Here is a 20197-nt window from a genome sequence, read left to right as displayed (position 1 = left end):
CTGGGTTTAGAACAACTGCTCTACAGACTTCCCCTTGAATGTCAGTGAGACAAATGTCTATTTATTGCCCGGATATTACTGCACCTTCCTAAGAAGAGAAATTTTCTGGAAGGCTGGCTTATTAAAAATTCATCACTATGGTCCAACAGGGCCTCTCTTGAGAGATGGCTGTTGAAGTGGGCTCAGCTGGTGGGTGTATAAGCACTATGTTGAGCTGCAGGTTAGCCTGGGCTACATTGCAAGACCCTAACTCAAAAAAGAAAAAAAGAAGGGACAGACAGGGAAGCTACTGACTAATGTCAAACCCAGGATGCTAACAGGGAAAACTTGGGAGGCTCCAGCAGCACAATCAAGAGGGGAAACTGAGGCTAGAAAGCCAAACCAAACTTTTGCTCCACCCCACCAATGCCCACATGTTCAAACAGCACAGCCATTGGCCCCACAGTTTGGTGAGATGAGATCTGCTTATCCTAATATATCTCTGAACAAACAAAACATTTTGTCCTGCTTTGGACTGTATAGCATTTCAGAGTTCTTTGTCCGGACCTTAGGGAGAAAGATCCAGAACTGTTACCTGTGTCAGCAAACTCTCGTTGAGTTAGGAGACAGCCACATTTCAGTGAAGGGCTTTCTAGAAAGCAGCCTAACCCCATTCTCCCATTGCTGTGCCATTGGAGAGCAAGGGGAGGTACAGTGTGCTAAGTGGGACAGGTCAATCCAAAGGGACAAATCCTGTGTGGTTCCACTTAACAGGAGGATCCTAGCAGAGTGGAGCTCAGAGACAGGAAAAGTGGGCACTGGGGGTGCAGGGAAAGTGAACAGGGGAATTGTTGTTTAATAGGGACAGAGTGAAAAGAACTCTGGAGATGGGCGATGGTGGTTTGATGACTTTGTGAATGCTTTAATGCCACTGAACGGCACACTTTAAAAAAAAAAAAGGAGCGGGACATGGTGGCATACGCCTTTAATCCCAGTACTTGGGAGGCAGAAGCAGGTGGATTTCTGAGTTCGAGGCCAGCATGGTCTACAAAGTGAGTTCCAGGACAGCCAGGGCTATAGAGAAACCCTGTCTCGAAAAAAACAAAAAAAGGAGGAGGGGGAGGGGAAGGGGAGGGGGAGGAGGAGGAGGAGGAGGAGGAGGAGGAGGAGTAGAAGAAGAAGAAGAAGAAGAAGAAGAAGAAGAAGAAGAAGAAGAAGAAGAAGAAGAAAAAGAAAGAAAGAAAGAGAAAAAAAAGGTTGAGATGGTGAATTCTATGGTGTGTATAACCTGCCACAATTAAAAATCATCACTTAAAATGATATTCTATCACCCAGGTCTACTGACACACATGTATGGTGCCAGCCTATGGTATGTTGACATGTGTGTTTAATCCCAGCACATGGGAGGTTAAGACAAACCACAAATCCTTGTCTCCAAAGGAAGTGGGGGTAACTAAGAGCAGGTGAGAAAAGTCCTGGTTCTCAAATATGACCGCACGCTGGAATCCACCGGGGATCTTAACAATGACTGGTGTCTAAGTCTCACCCTGGAGACCCCCATGTCACTGATTGGCCGGCTGGTGGCCTGAAGAACAAGATTTAAAAATAAAAATAAAAAAATCTCCATGCGCATCAAACCTGTAGCAGGTTTGAGAGCCACAAGCAAGAGGACTTGATATCCGATCCCAGCACTCTGGAGAGAAGCCTGATATGTTACAAGCCTGATATATTACAAGCCTGATATGTTACAAGCCTGATATGTTACAAGCACGTATGAACCACATACGTGCTTGTAACCCCAGAGGTTTGGGTGGGGGTGGAGGAGAACTGCTGGGTTCTAGCAAGGCTCCAGGGTCTTGGAACTGACTGGGGCAGTGAGGGAATGAAGAAATCAGAGGAGACAGAAATAGCTGAGGTCGGGTGGTCTGGGCTCTCTGTAGAGAAACCGCTGCACACTGGAAGCTCAGGGGGGTTGTTAGGTAGAGTTGAATAGGGACGTGGGGTTATTGCTGAGCTGAACATAGGGGTGAGGCTGGTACATCCAGATAAACAAGGGGGCAGGGTTTATGCTATACCGCTGGGCCAAGGAGACAGATCTAGCTAACCGTGGTAGGAACAGACTCTGTAGGGAAGCAGCCGTCAGGCCAGAAACATCTTCTGGAGAGAAAGCTGTGACAGGCTTTGCTTTTTCCCATGGGACTGAGGTTGGGGTCTTTGAGATGGCTGTGCCACCTCAACAGCACACATTCCTTCAGGGCATCCTGCCCCCAGCCCCCAAAGGCAGAGAGGAAGATCCCAGGGCCTGACTGGCCACTAGCCTCGCTCCAGGTTCAGTGAGAGATCCTATGTCAAGAGACGAAGAACCCAGCCCAGCCCTCTGCTCTCTTGGGGCAGCCACACGAGAGGCCACCATTCCTTCCTTCCACATTCCCACCAGCTCAGACCAATCCATGTCACCTGCCGTGCCTCCCTTGTCACGACTGCGAGCCAAGAGAAACCCTTCCTCCTGTCACAGTAACAAGTAATGGCACAGTGAGAAATGCAGTCCGGGAGACTTAATATAGTTGTTAGGATGTAAAATAATGCGTTTGATCATGGCATTATTAGAAGTATTTATTTTTGTGTGTATGGGGCAGGGGTATGCACATATATGTGTCAGTTGCCCAGAGTCCACATGAGGTATCAGATCCCTGGCAGCTGAAGTTCCAGACAGTTGGCTCTAAGCTGCCTGACGTGAGTGCCAGGAACCAAACTTGGGTCCTCTGCAAGAGCAGTGCACGCTGCCAACCAGTACACTGTCGTCACCTCTGTCCCTCAGTATGACATTTTTGTCCATGTGTTTCATTGCACCTTAACGTATTTGCCCCTACTGCCTCCTCCTCCCTCTCCTCCCCCTCACTGGTCCCCTGCTTCACCTCAAATGGCTGATTTTTGTGGTATTCAGGAGTGTGTGTTTGTAATAGATTGGATCTGGGTTCCACATTTCAGTAAAACCATGCAATGCTTTGTTGTTCTTCCCTCCCCACTGGCCTCCTTTTCCTTCTTCACAGTCTCTGGGTGCTGTGATTTCTTGTCATTCATATATAGACACGTTCTCGTCATGAATACATTTACGCCTGGATTTCACATATGATTAAACCAGTGTTTGGCTTTCTGAGACTGTTGGAGCCATCCATTTTTCTGAAAAATGACACTATTTTATTCGTGTGTGTGTGTGTGTGCGCATGTGTGTGTGTGTGAGTGTGTGTGTACATCTGTACCACACACATGTAGAAGCCAGAGGACCACCTCTGTTGTTCCTTGGGCACCACCCACTTTGTTGATTTGTTTGTTTGTTTTGCTTTGTTTTTCTTTTGAGACAACATCTTTCACTGGCCAGAGTTCACCATGTAGGCTAGACTGCCTGATCAGAGCGCCCCAGGGATCTACCTGTCTCCAGCCTCCCCAGTTCTGGGAATATGAGTGTGTGGCACCGTAGTTTTATGAGGGTTCTGGGAATTAAACTCATGTCCTCCTGTGCGGTCCTTGTTCTTCTGCATCAAGCACTTCACCAGCTGAGCCTCCATTCCGGCTGAGAACATTTCTTTATTAATCTGGCTGTTGATGGGCATCTAGATTGGTTCCCTCTAGGCTGGCATCTTGGCTCCTGTGTGTAGTGCAGCAATAGACATGATGTGCCCAGGGCTCTTCAGGATGCTGGCTCAGACTTGTTCAGATGTATACCCAGCCAGGGATGCACATGTGCTCTCTCTCCTTTCTTTAAAAAGCTTTCTAACATGCTTCAGACATATATTAGCACAAGCATGAATTACACCTTTGGAAGAAGACTATGAAAAAGGAGGCCATATATTTCTGCTTAAGCAGGGCCTCTGGAAACCTGTTACTATTCTAAATGATTCTTCTTCTTCTTCTTCTTCTTCTTCTTCTTCTTCTTCTTCTTCTTCTTCTTCCCCCTCCTCCTCCTTCTCCTCCTCCTCTTCTTCTTCATTTATTTATTTATTCACTTTACATACTGATCAAAGCCACCCTACCTCCTCTCCTCCCAGTCCCACCCTCACAAATCCCTCCCCCCATTACCTTCTTCTTCTTCTCAGAGAAGAGAAAGCCTTCCTTGGGTACCAGCCCACCCTGGAATATCCAGTCCCCTAAGCACATCCTTTCCCACTAAGAACCAAGCAGGAGAAGGGGATCCAACAGTAGGCAACAGAGTCAGAGACAGCCCCCCCTCCCAGCCACCCCCTTCATTTGATGAGTGCCCACAACTAAGAATTAACCTCAGGAATAGGTCAGTCTGCTGCTGAGTTGGGGAGCTCTCCCTAGTCTGTAAGCAAGGCCAATCATCAATTTCTAGACAGGCCAGGGTATTATAGCTCAATAAGAGTTTATTGCTGGGCGTGGTGGTGCACGCCTTTAATCCTAGCACTTGGGAGGCAGACACAGGCAAATTTCTGAGTTCTCGGCCAGCCTGGTCTACAGAGTTGAGTTCCAGGACAACCAGGGCTACACAGAGAAACCCTATCTTGAAAAACCAAATAAGTAAATAAATAAATAAATAAATAAATTATCTGAGTGAAACATTTAGATGTTTCATTGATCTACTACTAACATTTAGATGTCAGTGGATCTAAATGAAACATCTGTTTCCAGCACTACCTCCAGTACTTAGGGAACATTATGGAGGACTATAAGAGCCAGCAGGAGAGGAGGAGAGCTGTCAAGTGCTGACTTCTGCATGTGACATGGGCTTGGCACACATGGGCTCACGGCAGCTGAGGTTATCTGCGTATGATGCACAAGAGAGGGCCTGAGAACATTCTTCTTTCATGGATAGAGAAGCAGGACTTGGGTTCCCAGTTAATAGTTGCTAAGAGAGGGGGGAGCTTTTCTTCAGTGGTGTGACCATTATTAAACTGTTCATACTCTAGAAAATAGCACTGGTTCCTGCAAACAACTCTAATTAAACTCAGCAGGCCGAAAGAAAGAAAGAAAGAAAGAAAGAAAGAAAGAAAGAAAGAAAGAAAGAAAGGAAGGAAGAGAGAGAGAGAGAAAGAGAGAAAGAAAGAAAGAAAGAAAGAAAGAAAGAAAGAAAGAGAAAGAAAGAAAGAAAGAAAGAAAGAAAGAAAGAAAGAAAGAAAGGAAGGAAGAGAGAGAGAGAAAGAGAGAAAGAAAGAAAGAAAGAAAGAAAGAAAGAAAGAAAGAAAGAAAGAAAGAAAGAGAGAGAGAGAGAAGGAGGGAGGGAGGAAGGAAGGAAGGAAGAAAATAGGAAGGAAGAAAATAGGAAGGGAGAAAATAGGAAGGAAAGTTGGGAAGCAGAAGGAGTAAGATAGGTGAGAAGGGAATAGGGGGTAAAATGAACAAAATACAATGTAGACATGCATGAAGTTGTCTACCGATTTAAAAAAGCACACATGTACACATTTAAAGGAAGCAGAGATGGGGAGAGGCGGCAGCAGGATGTATCTGTGAGTCTCTCTGTGCAAGTCCCTTACCTGTGTTCAGTCTCTGGAACCTATGTGGTGGAAGGAGAGAAATGACTCCCCAGAGTTGTACACACACACACACACACACACACACACACACACACACACGTGTGCACACACATATACACACTCACACACATGCAAGTGCACACTTACCCATATACATGTACAGTTTACCTTGTTTCAACAAGAAAATATCAAGAGAGTTTCTGGCCCAAGAGATGACTCCCCTGAAAGGCAGGAGGCATCAGAATCGGCTTGTGGAGCTGAGAAATAGAACCCAAATGTAATCATCAAGATCTCCGAGTGCTTTGGGTGCGTCCCCAGAGTCCACTGAGAAGCCACCCTTTAGGACATCTATTGGCACCCATCCTCGTGCGGCTGTCCATCCTGTGCTTGGATTCTCTGCCTGTCTTCTGAGCCCAGTGCCGACAAGGACAGCCCTTGCAGTCTCATGTATGAGGTACTACAGCCCCTCTTCAGGTTACCGCTGCGGTTAAATCCTAGCTGCACCACTTGCGGCCTGGATGACTTCTCTTTTCTGTGCCTGTGTCCTTCCTATACAATGAGGTCCTACCACAAATGGCTGTTGTAAGGCTAGGGCGAGTGGATCTGTAGAGGGCAGACCAGGAGCCAAAGGAGCTGGATAGCTGTTAGGCTCATGTTAGCAGACAGCAGATGCCACACTCGTTAGTGCCACCCCTCTGTGTCCTGTAGGCTATAAGTGCCCATCTCAAAATACCTTTGTCCCAGGCCTTTGGCTTCACCACCCTGCCCACAAGGATGGCTCTTGGGAACTCAAGCCCTGCAAGGATCGTAGCATTTATTCTACATGGATGTCTGCCACAGCCCATTGCCCCCAGAGGCTGAAAGTCATGCTTCTCTCTATGCAGGGACACAGGCACAGAAAAAGATAAGTCACACAGGCTGCAAGTGGTGCAGCTAGGATTGAACACACACACAGGAATACATGTGTTCCTACCCTCCCAAGGAAGTGTGTTCATGGCTCTCTCTGGCCTGCTACCTTCTTAAAGTGCAGCTTCACTCCTCTCTGTACCTCTCTCCTTGGTGCACGCGTCTCCAGAGCAGTTTGCCTGTGTGTAGTGCCAACCAAATGGGACCTGGCAGACTCTTTGACCTCCAGGAAGAATCATGCCAAAAGGCTAGGGCTGGGAATATATATGACTGAGTAGATAAACTGCTTGCTGGACAAGTGTATAAACTGCTTGCTGGACAAGTGTGAAAACCTGAGTTTGGATCCTCGTACACATGTGGGGAAAAAAAAAAGCCAGGTATGGTGGTACACAGCTGTAAGCCCAGTGCTGTAAGGGCAGACAAGCAGATGCCAGGGTCTCACTGGCCAGATGGCCTAGCACAGACGGTGAGCTTTGGGTTCACTGAAAAACCCGGTCTCAGAAAGACACCTGGCATCAACTACTGGCCTACACACACACATACTGGAGGAGAATTTTTGATCTAAGAGGCTGGGCACAACATATGTCCCATATCCATATTAACCATGGTTATTTCCTGCTCGTCCATCTTTTCATATTAACATTCACCGTTCTCACTACATGATGCTCTATATATCCTCCACTGGGATCTAACCCGTGTTCAGTTCCCAGGACAGAGAAAGAGAAGCTATTAGAGCCTCTTACCTGGCCTCTTTTATCCTGGCCTGGGAATGGTGGCCACATTCAACATCCACTCAGGAGAGGAAAACAGCCCTCTCTACCCTATTTCCCATCTTCCCATCTTCATACACATATGCGCGCGCACACACTCACACATGCACACACACACACACATGCGCACACATGCACAGTGGGGGTGGCTGAAGTTTTATTCATGGGGAACGTAGTCCCACACACACCTGTACGGAATTAGTTGCCATCTCATCATTAAAGGGTTTGTTAGGCTAGGGCAGGGGAGACATGGGGGGCGGGGGTCAAGCAGACCTGGTGCCTGAGTGCCCAGTGTAGTTTGCTGGATTAGTGCCAACCTATGCTGCTAGAGCGTTATGGATCCAGGATATTTCTGAGTCAGGCATAGGGAGGGCTGCCCCTGGCTCGCCATGGGAAGGGGAAACTCAGAGCCTTAATTATACTTTCTGTCTAGATTGACTAGGGCCACAATTACACTCTATACAGGGCAGCTGCTGCTAGACTGTTTCCCAAACACTTTGAAACTGTTGAAAGCAAAACCTTCTATGGGTTCTGCACACTCAGAAAGCCAGCAAATGGCCTGGCGGGAACAGTTGCAGGAGCACTGAAGGGTGGGATAGCAGCAGATGAGACCATATGAAGAAGGATCCCGCCCCCCCAGCCCTGCCTTCTGCACACCAAGAAGACTTCAGGGAGACCTGCCTGGATGTGAGTTGCCTGGCAACCTGGTCCCAGCCTATGACCTCTGCCTGGAGGGAATGCCCTCTGGTACACTATGCATGTGCTTATCTGGATCCCTTCAGCCACTGTGACAAAAGACAACTCAGAACTGAGGACCGGCTTCATACAGATGGAGCCAAGGGGTGCAGGGCCTCCCTCTCACTGATTTATGAGCCTTGCTGATAAATAAAGTCCCGTATCTAGATATTTTCTGTTTCTTTTTTTTTTTCCTATAGAAAGTTCTGAATATCATCCCAGCCTTTTCACAGACTCCTCTTTTGGACTCAGATCACCAGTGTTGTGTGATGGGCCCCTGAGGCTTCCACCAATCAGCTCTCTAGGGTATAATCCAAGCAGGATTCCCTGGCCCCCAGTGTCTGCCCCTTAGGCCCAGGATCGGAGCTCCCTGTTTGTTCCCGTCTAGAGCAAGGTCCCATTTGTCCCAGGCTTTCTCTTGTTACAGAGCTTAGTGGAAGACACAGGAACTCCCCAAGTCCCCTAATGCCCAGGAGCTTCTGAATATACCCCTGTATACCTTTTTTTTTTGTAAAGACTTTGGGAGACCAGCATCCAAAAGGAAATAGCTTGTTTGTCACTTGTCCAGCAGGTCGTTAGTTTTATTGAAAGGTAAAGAACTGTCTTAGTTTGTGTCGCAAACTGGTTCAAAACTGTGGCCTACAAGCAATCCTGTCCTGCAAATGAGCAAGGGTTTGAGAAGGAGGCCCTGGGTCCTCGCTGTTCTCCAGCTCTAGACTCTAAAATAAAGTAGATTGCTTCCAGAACATTCTATTCGATACAAGACTGCTTAGTGATGTGTCAGTGAAAACTCTCTCAAGCCACCTCCCCGATGGGTACTGCGTTTTAGTTTTCTGACAGCCTCACCCTCTGCCAAAAGGAAAAAAAAAAAAAAAAAAACAAGTAAAGAACCTGCTACAAACAGGTTCTAAAACCCTGAGGTTTTTAGAATCCCAGGAATCCAAGGGTGAGTCTCTGGTGCCCTGCTCTGAGTGACAAGAGTCAGGCTAATGGCTACACACTGGTCCCACTTATATGGTATTGTATTCAAAGTAAATCAGGAGAAAGCTGTGTACGTAGCACATGCTTGTCAGCTTCATACACAGGAGCAGGAATGTTGGGAGTTTGAGACTGGTGCCAGGGAGATGTTTCGGTGATTAAGAGAATGTAGACATGGTTCTCAGCAGCCTCATGGTGGCTCACAGCTGTCTAGAACCCCGGTTCTGGGGGATTTAATGCTGCCTTCTAGTTTTCATTGGCAACAGGCACTCACTCAGTGCACATAAATATATATATGCAAACGATAGCTGTGCACGTACAAATAAACTATTTGTTTCTTTGAAAAAAATCAGAAGGGGGCTCAAGGCCAACCTTCATAGTAGGCATCACAGTGAGACTTTGTCAATAAATAAACAAATCCTTTTAAAAAAAAAAATCACAAAATCCCAAGAGAACAGAAAGCAATGGTTGCCAGGGCTTGGAGCTAGAAAAGGCCAGAAGAAGACATGATGGAAGTGTTGGAGATTGAGAAGTACCAAGATGAGGGTGCGTAGAGGCATCCTTGACAAAACTTAGAGAAGCAGAGCCATGTTTCTTTCGTCATATCTCACCTCATTGGACCTGCCCATCTGTGTTCTTTAAAATTCAACCTGTGAATGTGTTTCCTGGACTTTTATCAGATGAACCAACCCAGAGAGAGGTCATGGGAACTTGGATTGCCAGCTGACTGGTCAGAAGTTCCAGAGTCTGGGACTTGAGACTGGTGTCTAAAGTGGGGACACTCTGGTGGCTCTGAGCCCTCCATGTGAGGGCTGATGTTATCTATCTCCAGCTAGACAATATCTAGATTAACCTGACTTCTGAGGACATTATGCTGGCTAGTTTTTGTGTCAACCTGACACAGGCTAGAATCATTTGAGAGATAGGAGCCTTAATTGAAAAACAGCCGGCATAAGATCAGACCTAAGGCTGCTTTGGTATGCGCATCATTTGCCTGTGTCCATTAAGATGGTTCTTGTCCTCAGCGGGGTCCTGGTTTGGGGGCAGTGTTAATTCCCATCATTGCTATAAATGGCACTGGCTCAACTTCAAATCTAAGGCTGCTTCTCAGAGGCAGCCATTGAATACAATTCCAGTGTTTTATAGTGACAGTTGATGGCAGCAATGAACTTGAACGTGGCTCCCATTAACCAACGTGGGCAGACTTGGTTATATATCAAGGGGTGCAGAAAAACATTCCTTCCAAAATATTGATACCCTGGGTCCCTCCCTCCCACAAAGAAGGATCCCAGAGCCTCATAAGATCCCCACATCTATTATCAAGATAAAAGGGACAAAGACAGATACTGAAAGGAGTTCTGATCCTCTCTGGGAGGAAAAAACCAAGAGGAAGGAAAACCAATAGGGACGGGAGGGGCAGCATCTGCAGATTTCTGGCTGATAACATAGGGGACTTAATGTTTTAGGGTTATCTGTCAGAAGGGTTGGTGACAAAGTGGTACCGGTCTCCGCGACTGCTCCTGTCCCCGAACAACTACACAAAAGCCATCGATATGTGGGCAGCTGGCTGCATCCTGGCAGAGATGCTCACGGGGAAAATGCTCTTCGCTGGTAAGTAGCTAGCCAAGACCACATGCTTCCTTCCCAACGTTGTTCAAACTCCATACAAAACACCCACCAAGCCCAAAACACGCTCATCTTTTGCTTACATGACTTTTTATTTTTTGAGATACAGAAATACTATTAAAAATTAGTCTTATGAGCACAGGACTTTTGCAGACTACTAGCCATTTTGCTGTGGTCTGAAGCTACCACCTCAGTGTGGTAATATTTAAAAAACGGGGCTCCGGGAAAATGCTCTGTGGGGCTAGGACTCCTGAGTTCCCAGAGTTCCCTTACTCCTTACGCCGTGTAAGGATGTAGCAGGAATGCACCTTTTATGAGAAGCAAGCCCTTCACTAGTCACTGAAACTGCCAATGCCTTGATCTGGGCGTTCTCAGCCTCCAGAACTTCAAGATATAAATGTTTGTTGTTTATAAGCCATTCGATCTAGGGCATTTTGTAATAGCCGCTCAAGTGAACTAAATCACACTTATAATCCAACACCTTCAGATTAGGTGCTAAAACGGCCTGCTCAGTGTTTCCAGGCCCTTCCTCCTCCCTCTCTGATAATGGGTTCCCTGTCCCGCAGCCCCACCAAGTAACCCATGGCTTACCTAATCTATCAACTCCCACTGAAGCCCCTGTCGTCCATTATGGCTCTGCCGGTGGCCAGGCCATCGTGGGTCCCTGTTGGCTCTCCCAGGGCACTTCATTCCCATGTTGTTCTCGCTCCTTGCCTACAGGAGCGTCTGCTGTCTCCACTTAATTTCTCTCCAGCTTCTCTTCACCCCTGCCGCGCATCTCCCTTTGTCATTTTGCACTGTTGTGACAGAATTCCTGATACAAACAATCTCAAGGCTTAACTTTGACCCTGTTTCAGAAAGTGTCAGTTACCGTTCAGCTGGTAGTCCTTCAGATCCGGGAAAAGCTGCAGAGAGAGAGAGGGTCATGGGTAGTTTAATGCATGGAATGAATGAATGAATGGGTGAAAGGATGAATGAGGCTTAGCTCTATCCTGCCCTACTGCTTCTTCTTCAGAGCCGGCAGAACGCACCTTCCTCCCTGTGCCCACACAGGAAATGAGCTCGAAAGGCCTTCCAAACTCAACCGTTATTCCCTATTTTCTTGCTCCTGAGAATTTTCTGGATGGGCTCCTCCTCTGTGGAAACCCACAGAGAAGGCTCACCCTGGCCTTGTAATTGTTTCCTTCCCCAGCCTAGTGGAGAGTGTGCAAAGCCCTAGCCTGGCTGCTCCCATGTCCGCAGCACCGGCTGACTCAGTCCTCAGGAGATACCTGCTGCAGAGATGCCAAATGCTGATGGACTAGATAAACCCCAGACAGAACTAGATACTAGCCTGGATGCATTACCGTCCTCGTGACTGTGACAAGCTACTGGACAGAAACACCTTATGGAAGCGAAGTTTATGTTGGCTTGGAGTGTCACGACAGGGAGGGCTGGATGGATGAAATGGCCTGCTCAGTGGCAGGGGGAAATGTATTGCACGGCTGGTTCATATCTCTGGTACACAGGAAGCAGAGAACGCAAGCCAGAAGCAGGGCCACTGACCGCAAGGTCTTCCCTGTTTGGCCAGTGTCAGCCAGGGAAGCCCTATACAACAAAAATCCACACAGTCTCCCAAAGTAGCACTAACCCACTGCATCCAAGTGTTCAAATACCTGAGACCCTGAGGGACATTTCATGTTCAACTAAACTATCCATTTAGCAAAGCCAACCCCAGAAACAGCAGCCCTCTGCAGCGGCCACACAGCAAATCAGTGGAGGAGTGAATATTAGACTCCCAGTCCCTCAGCGCTGAGCCTAGTGCTGCCCACACTGCCCCCTGGTGTTATCTCTAGTCAGCTGGGGCTGCTCTGGAGTGTCCCCATATACAACGGTCCAGGGAAACAACTGACCTGAGCGGCATTTGCCTCCCCAGGGGCTCACGAGCTGGAGCAGATGCAGCTCATCCTGGACACCATCCCTGTGGTCCGGGAGGAAGACAAGGAGGAGCTGCTCAGGGTGATGCCATCCTTCGTCAGCAGCACCTGGGAGGTGAAGAGGCCACTGCGCAAGCTGCTCCCGGACGTCAACAGTGAAGGTACCCGAGCTTGCACTGGCGCCTCCCAAGAGGCTGGGCTCTGGCTTTAATGTCAGGCAGGGGCAGGGGCAAGGGTAAGGGCCGGTGGTCCTCCATCCTCCATCCTCCATCCTCCATCCTCCATCCTCCATCCTCCATCCTCCATCCTCCATCCTCCATCCTCCATCCTCCATCCTCCGTCCAAAGAACAGAATGATGTCTAGGATTCGAACACCAAGCAACCCCTGGCAATGGGTGTTTCTCCTGGCTACAAACTCAAAAGAAGTTTCACTATTTAGAACACTTGGGTGTTTAAATTTGGGGACTAGGAGTTCACAACCAGTAAGGAATATATAAATTATAAAGATTAGAAGATACCGGAAATTTCAAAGATTCGGGTGGCAAACAATTTGGATAAGGGATAGTGGACCCGTGCTTTCAGAGTGCAGGTTCTGGTCACGCCGCAGCCCCCAAGGCAGTCATTAGAGGGATCCATGGCATGTTCTGCTCTCTGCCTGCCTCCCTTACTGTCTCCTCTTCCCTGGGGGCTTGATGTAGTACAGAGAATGCCATACTCAGCTCCAGGGCTAGACCTATGGTCAGTTCTCAGTTCCCGGTGACTAGCTATGTTGATCTGAGCAGACCAGCTTTGATAACTGTAAAATAGGCGTGATAGAACCTTAGAGCATGTGTTGGTCGGGTTTCCCTGACTGGGACAAAGTACCTGAGAGACATAAAGGAGAAAAGGTTCGGGTTTTGTTTTTTTTTTTTTTTTAATGCTCACAGTTTCTGAGTTTCAGTCACCGGGCTCCCTTGTTTATGGGTCTGTGGAACGTCATGGCAGAGAGAATGTGAGAGACATCATGGCAAAGGGAACATGAGAGAGCAAGGCTGCTCACTCACTCCGTGAGCCGGGAGTAAGAGGAGGGAGGAACAAACCTAAGAGCGTGGGACAGCGCGTGAACTTTCTGACCTCTGCTCTTCCCTATAGCCATTGACTTTCTGGAGAAGATCCTGACCTTTAACCCCATGGACCGCTTAACAGCTGAGATGGGGCTACAGCATCCTTACATGAGCCCGTACTCGTGTCCCGAGGATGAGCCCACCTCACAACACCCTTTCCGCATTGAGGACGAGATCGACGACATCGTGCTGATGGCTGCCAGTCAGAGCCAGCTCTCCAACTGGGACAGGTATGTGTCCAGGGTTGGTGTCTGGAGACATGGTCCCTCGTTCTCTCTCTCATTCCCCTTTGGCCATTGACCCTCCATGGCCTCTGTTTCTCATTTTGTGTATTGCACTGGGCACATTTCCCAGGTTAGTTCCCTGCCTTTTTCCTGTCCCCAAACATTCCCGGTAACTAAGCTGCTAGGTGAGCCGGGAACTTCCATTCCACAGAACAATGCCCCCGGCTTTCCTTGATATCCTAAGACCAATGAACATGAGGCACACGGGGGCAAGTGTTACTGCGTGCCTGCTGTCGTAGTTCATGAACAAGTTGGATTTTCTTTTTCCCTAGAGTATACTAGGCAACCACTCTGCCGATGAACATTTTCAGTCATGATTTTGCCCTTGGAAGGCCAACTATGACAACACAAAGCAAGAAAACAGTACAGAGTCCCCTGTCTCGAAACATTTCTCATTTCGCCCATCATTCACACCTCCTGAGGGTGTCCTTGAAGGAGGCTGTGTCATTATTATTGTCCAGGAAAAAGATACAGCAGAGAGAGGTTAAGACACTGGCATCATGCTACACAGCAGACCCAAGGAGGACTATCCCCAAATAGTATCTGTGCCCCACACTGAAGAGCTTCAGTGTTGAGCGTCTGTCACTTGGCTTCAGGACCCTTGACAAGTGCCAGTATTGGAGAAACGTAGATTTTTAAAGCGTTGCCGCAGGAACGGTGCTGATCTCATAGATCCCCTCCTGTCCTGGCTTTCACAGATCAGGCTCTGGAGCACCGCCATCTGCTCGTGTCTGGAGACAGCACCAGTACCGCTTGGTTTAGAAAGAGCGGCAGAGGGGCGTGCTTAGTTGCATCAGCTCTGAGGGGGGCCAACTGGGAACCCCACTGCCGTGGGCCTGTGACAGCTTGTTACATAAGTGACAGATAGGCAATTTCTCTTTTTGTAGTCATTTGACAGATGATAGGTTTCAAAATTGAGGGGGTGCAAAGAGGGGGCAGGGCAGTGTTATTTGGGGCAGGTTTGTCAGCGAATGGAGATTAATAGACTCTTTTCCCAGCCTCATGCTGAGGCTGCCCGAAACTAGTTCTTAGACTTGTGCCCGCCCCCCTTCCGTGCATGCCACAGAATTCAAGGCTCACAGTGTTTGTTGGACTGGCACCAGGCAAGACTGTAGCAGGGTACCTAAGGTCACTGCTAGTTAGTTCAGGGTAGTACCTGAAGCTCCCGGGCTCCCCAGTCACTCCTACACAAAGGACAGGGGTGATAAGGTCCAAGCACCTGCTGCAGCAACAGTCACCATGGTGGCATGCTAATTTTCTCATCTTTAAGACTGTGGTGGTCAAACTAAGTCCTGTCAGAACTGCTGCAAAGGTATGCTGCTAATGTATGGCCAGCACTTGGGGTGTAACAGACAAATGATGTGCTTCTCAAGATCTTCCCAGAATCCCCTGAAATCTCAAGGGCATCTTGGGTAAGAGCAGTGCTAAACTCTGAGAGCAATGCCTACATTAATGGTGTCCCTGAGCAGTGGGCAACTCAAGCCTCTCCAGCCAGAGCCAGAGCACCCCATAGCCTACGGGCTGCGGCTGCCTGGCCTTGGCTGGTCTAATTGTCCTGTGTGAGCACCAGCCCTCTGGCTCAGTGAGCACCTGACCAGGAGCTGCCACCTTGTCTGTGTTCCCGACCGCAGTACCTGGCATAAGAAAGGGGTTTAGCCAGAGCTGACAGCCAGCCACCTGCCTGCCCATCTGCCCTCCGTTTGCGCCGCAGTGATCTGATTTCAGTCTCCTTGGCTACAGGGCAGTCAGTAGAGGGCAGAATTCCAAGGATCGTTGGCCTCCCTTGATGGTGTCTGTGATCTTTCTGCAGGCCCCATCTGCTCTGCTTGGAGGCAAGGTGCTACAAGGCACCAGATCCATCCTGGCAGAGGTTATCAGCCTTGGCTATGTCTTAGAATCCCTGGGAGAAGTCTCATAAACATGCCCAGACATAGTCATCTAGACCTACTGAACCAGAGCATTGGTAGTGGGCAGCAAGGGATACCTGGTACTTAATTTTAATCCTCTTTGAGGCAGGACTAGGAAACACCTGGCCTTGCCACTCAAAGTGCCAGCTCCAGGGGTCAGTGGCAGCAACAGGGAGCCTTTTAGAAATGCAGAATCCCAAGCCCCATGCAGAGCCCCAGTTTAACAAGACCCCTTGTTGGGCTGGAGAGATGGCTCAGCAATTAAGAGCACTGACTGCTCTTCTAGAGGTCCTGAGTTCAAATCCCAGCATCCACATGATGGCTCACAACCATCTGTAATGAGATCTAACGCCCTCTTCTGGTGTGTCTGAAAACAGCTACAGTGTACTTACATATAATTAATTAATTAAAAAACAAACAAAAAAACATAGCAAGACCTCATGTTATTATGAGTTACATAGGTAAACCAATTAGAAAGTTCCATACGGAAGACTATCTTATTGTTTTGTTCTCAAGTCCATCACCTAAGACCTGCACACAGTGAGTGTTGATTGACTATCCAGGAAAGCTGTTGATTGACTATTAAAGACTATGAAGACTAAACTCGCAGATCAGTCCTCCTAGCTGGGCCCCTGCAGCTCACTTTCACCAGCGCCGTCACGCGCCAACCTGGAGGGATGAGAGGACCTGCCTTTTAGGGACTAGGAGGAATAACTAGCAGACTTGTGAGTAGAGACCAGGGATTAGGCGATTTGGCTCACCATTCTTCCTGGCTGTGCTTAAATTAACGTCGTGCCTTCTTTTGCATGCTTGTAGGTATCCTGTGAGCCTGTCGTCAGATCTGGAATGGCGGCCTGACCGGTGCCAGGACGCTAGCGAGGTGCAGCGCGACCCACGCGCAGGCTCTACACCACTGGCAGAGGATGTTCAGGTGGACCCACGCAAGGACTCACAGAGCAGCTCCGAGCGCTTCCTGGAGCAGTCACACTCGTCCATGGAGCGCGCCTTTGAGGCCGACTATGGACGGTCCTGTGACTACAAAGTGGGGTCTCCATCCTACCTGGACAAGCTACTGTGGCGCGACAACAAGCCCCACCACTACTCAGAACCCAAGCTCATCCTGGACCTGTCGCACTGGAAGCAGGCGGCCAGCGCTCCCCCCAGGGCTGCAGTAGCAGCAGACCCGGTGTCACGTGAGGATGAGCCAGCAAGCCTCTTTCTGGAGATTGCACAGTGGGTCAAGAGCACACAAAGTGGCACTGAGCGTGCCAGTCCTCCCCCTGATGCCCCAGAGCCCCGTCTCTCTGCCTCACCCCCGGGACACCCAACACCCATCGATGGGGGTGCCAGTCCCCAGTTCGACTTAGACGTGTTCATCTCGCGTGCCCTAAAGCTCTGCACCAAACCTGAGGACCTCCCGGAAAACAAACTGGGCGACCTGAATGGCGCGTGCATCTCTGAGCACCCTGGCGACCTCGTGCAGACAGAGGCCTTCTCCAAAGAAAGGTGGTGAGCACAGAAGGGGTGTGGGAAAACTCCCGGAGCAGGATCCCCACCCAGAAAGCTGGACCACTTCCGTGCTCCCTCGCACTCCTTCATCCCCTCTCTGCTGCGTTGGGGTTAGCAGAACACACGCGGATCCGGGGAGAAAGAAGAATGTCCATGTCTTAAACTGCCTTAATAACTAGCCTTTAACCTCTGGGAGCGGGTTTGAACCGAGCCTGGCTGGGAGCCGTCAGTTTCCCATCGAAGGGAAGGTCTGTTGAGATGGTGTGCAAGGGAAGAAAGGGATCCGGGGCAGCAGTCTATGCCCTGCAAGGGTAGAGGGGTCAGAAACAGCTTGCAGACAGTTTCCAAGCCACGTGACCCACTTAGTCTCAAATGGACATTTGGGCCCAGAGAAGCCGTTAGGACCATCAGCCTAATGGTGTCAGAAGCCCCTGTCCCAAGCTCCTGCCCCTGGACCAGTGTCTGACCACAGTGTAATGTCTTCCTCTGCTGGGGTCACTCTGGGTTTTTGGTCAGAAAACTTGGTCCCGAGTGCTTCTCGCTGTCCCTTGCCATCTGTCCCCTCCGTCCCTTTAATTTAGGACAATGGTTCCTGTTTTCTGAAACTGGAAACAGAACCAGTTTCTTTCTCCTAGTCACCAGACATAGTTCTATGACTATCCAAGTGCTTAATTGCCCTCATCTGCCACCTCCCTGTATTTAACCGACCCAGCTCCGTCTGAAGTTATTGCTTCATAACTTCAGAGCAGTCTGGGGGCTGTGGGTAAATTGAGGTAAACGTCTCCCAGGCCTGTGCCTACAGCCTCCACCTGCATGCCCTATGCACTTTCCTGACTCGTTCCCCAATAGATATCGTACATGGGTGAGTTTGAAGACAGCAATCACAAGAATCCCTCTTGTCCAGCCCCCAGCCTCCCACCCACCCCGCCCACACACACATACACACAGCTCCTCTCCAAGCCTATTTCGGGACCAAATGTTCTTGGCACAAATTGCTCATTTGTAGAGAAAGCAATAAGGTGCCTTCCATAAAAACAAATGAGCTAGGAGGGAGATTCCACTGAAGACCCATCATCCTTCAATAGTGTCGCCCATGATCGGAGGCATCCATTCGGTCCTAGCCAAGAGTAGACCCGAAAGGAATGGCCTGAGAGCTAGCAACCCTGGGGCAAGAAACCCAGAAAGATAAACTAGGAGCTTAAAAGGGGGTCCCAACCTCAAGTGTCCCAAAGAGTCAGCTATGGAGATGGAGAACACAAGACAAAGAAAGGGATTCAAAGTAGTCACACCCTGGTGGCTTAAGTTAAGACAGACTTGGAGTCAGTCCAAAGCCCTCTGCGGAAAAAACATGGGGAAGGGGGCTTGGGGGAATACAAACAGTCCCCAGTCTGTCCCTGAACACTCTGCCACTGGTCTCTATCCTCCCCTTCCTCCTCCCCTCTCCCTGCCGACATCCCAAAGATACCCACAAGAGGTCTAGCTGGTCTGTTGAGAGATCTCCTTGGGCTGTGTTCATTCTCACATCACAGCACCTTAAATCTTAGCTAACTATGATTTGTATATTGGGACTTACAATGCATCAGAAACGTATATTTTAAAACAATTAATCACGCGGACCGGTTTTTAAGTGGAAAAATATGTAAATGTAAAGTGGGTTACGTTTTATTCTTTTCTTTCTTTTCTTTTTTTTTTTTTTAATTTTCTTTAAGAAAATGCAATGCACACCACTCCTTACGTGCCATTTGTCCTCTGAGGGAAGCTTTACTTTTTGAGTAAAGGGACATGCTGCTGACTGACCGCCAGTTCACGGAGAACTGTTAAAATTATTCAAGTTCTTAAAAGAATCTGTTAAATATTATTAAACTTGATCAGGATGAGCCAAATAAAGTTTTATTGGAACATAAATTCGTCAGGAATTGTCAGGTTAATTGACATCTTTTACCATGGTTGACTCATGAGAGCCTTGCTGGCTTCTCCCTGCACCGTGAAGACCGGTGTTTAGAGGAGTGAAGATGGGGTTGTGGGGTCGGGAGGGAGGGGGCTTCTGCAAGGAGAGACTCTACACATGTGTGATCAGAATTAGCTGCTGAGGCCTGGTGTCCATCTTGTAGATTTCTACTATCTTAGTGTCAACCTTTGATCAGGACTGTTTCTTATTATCATAGAGGGTCTCAACATCATGAAATTGCAGAGAACAAACCTGTTCCAAATAGCCATCTGAGCCACACCCCTCCCAGGTACCTAAGCTGGCTTCCATCTGAAGCTAACTGCTCTGTCGTATCTGTGATAATTATGAAGCCCCAGCTCCACCTGTTACTCAACAAATATAGACCTAGAGTTTTACATGTTTGTTCTTGTTTGATGTCTGAGGAAGGCCTTTTTGGCTAGAACACACTACTGTTGAAATGCACCTCCGCCAAAATGAGAGGCTTATGAACCATTTGTCAGATTCTCTCCAAACCATCTGCCAAGTGACCAGCAGTCCCCCTTTACCCAGTTAATACTCACACTCAACTGCAGTCTGAAGATAGAAACTGGAAGAAACCAGAAATATACAATGCCTTGGTTTTTGCCTTCCCCAGAATTCTGACGCACAATGGAAGCTCACACAGTCCCACTGTGCCCCTACTGGGACCCAAATCATCCTGGTCAAGTGTCACTGGTCCTCTGGGTCACTTTTGTAGCTGTCCTGGGGTTTGATATGGGACTGGATTCCATGCATAATTCCAGGCAAACACAAGGAGCGTCTCCCTACCTAGATGATGTCAGTAAAGACAGAGCCAACAGTTAGGACAGAAAACTTTGTTCAGGTTTTCTTATTAGAAAAACTTTTATGTCCAATGTGAAGCCTGAGGTATTAAAATATTTTATAATGTAATAAGGGTATCAAACAGGGAGGGAGGTGAGTATCCTAAGTAGTACCACAGAACTAAGAGAAGGAGAAAAGCCCCCACCAAAAAGGATTTGTCACAATCACACCTACCACATGATGCTA

The 20197-nt window shown here is 48.5% G+C and overlaps 1 protein-coding gene across 8 annotated transcripts in view; it reads left to right on the top strand.

The window, feature by feature from the left end:
• The window catches only part of Mapk4 (mitogen-activated protein kinase 4), a 137294-nt gene extending 118202 nt beyond the window's left edge, over positions 1 to 19092 (top strand). For all 8 annotated transcript variants that reach the window (XM_029472137.2, XM_021150807.2, XM_029472131.2 and 5 more), the window contains 4 exons: positions 10324 to 10468; positions 12399 to 12560; positions 13531 to 13732; positions 16510 to 19092. In XM_029472137.2, the coding sequence (XP_029327997.1) occupies positions 10324 to 10468; positions 12399 to 12560; positions 13531 to 13732; positions 16510 to 17206 (1206 nt within the window). In that variant the 3' untranslated portion in view covers positions 17207 to 19092. The remainder of the gene's footprint in view (positions 1 to 10323; positions 10469 to 12398; positions 12561 to 13530; positions 13733 to 16509) is intronic.
• The last annotated feature ends 1105 nt before the right edge of the window (positions 19093 to 20197 follow it).

This window comes from Mus caroli, unplaced genomic scaffold (genome assembly GCF_978045245.1).
Source record: "Mus caroli unplaced genomic scaffold, Mus_caroli_1 scaffold_19, whole genome shotgun sequence".
NCBI lineage: Eukaryota > Metazoa > Chordata > Mammalia > Rodentia > Muridae > Mus > Mus caroli.
Note: the sequence above shows the minus strand (reverse complement) of the source record. Positions and strands in the feature narration are given on the sequence as shown.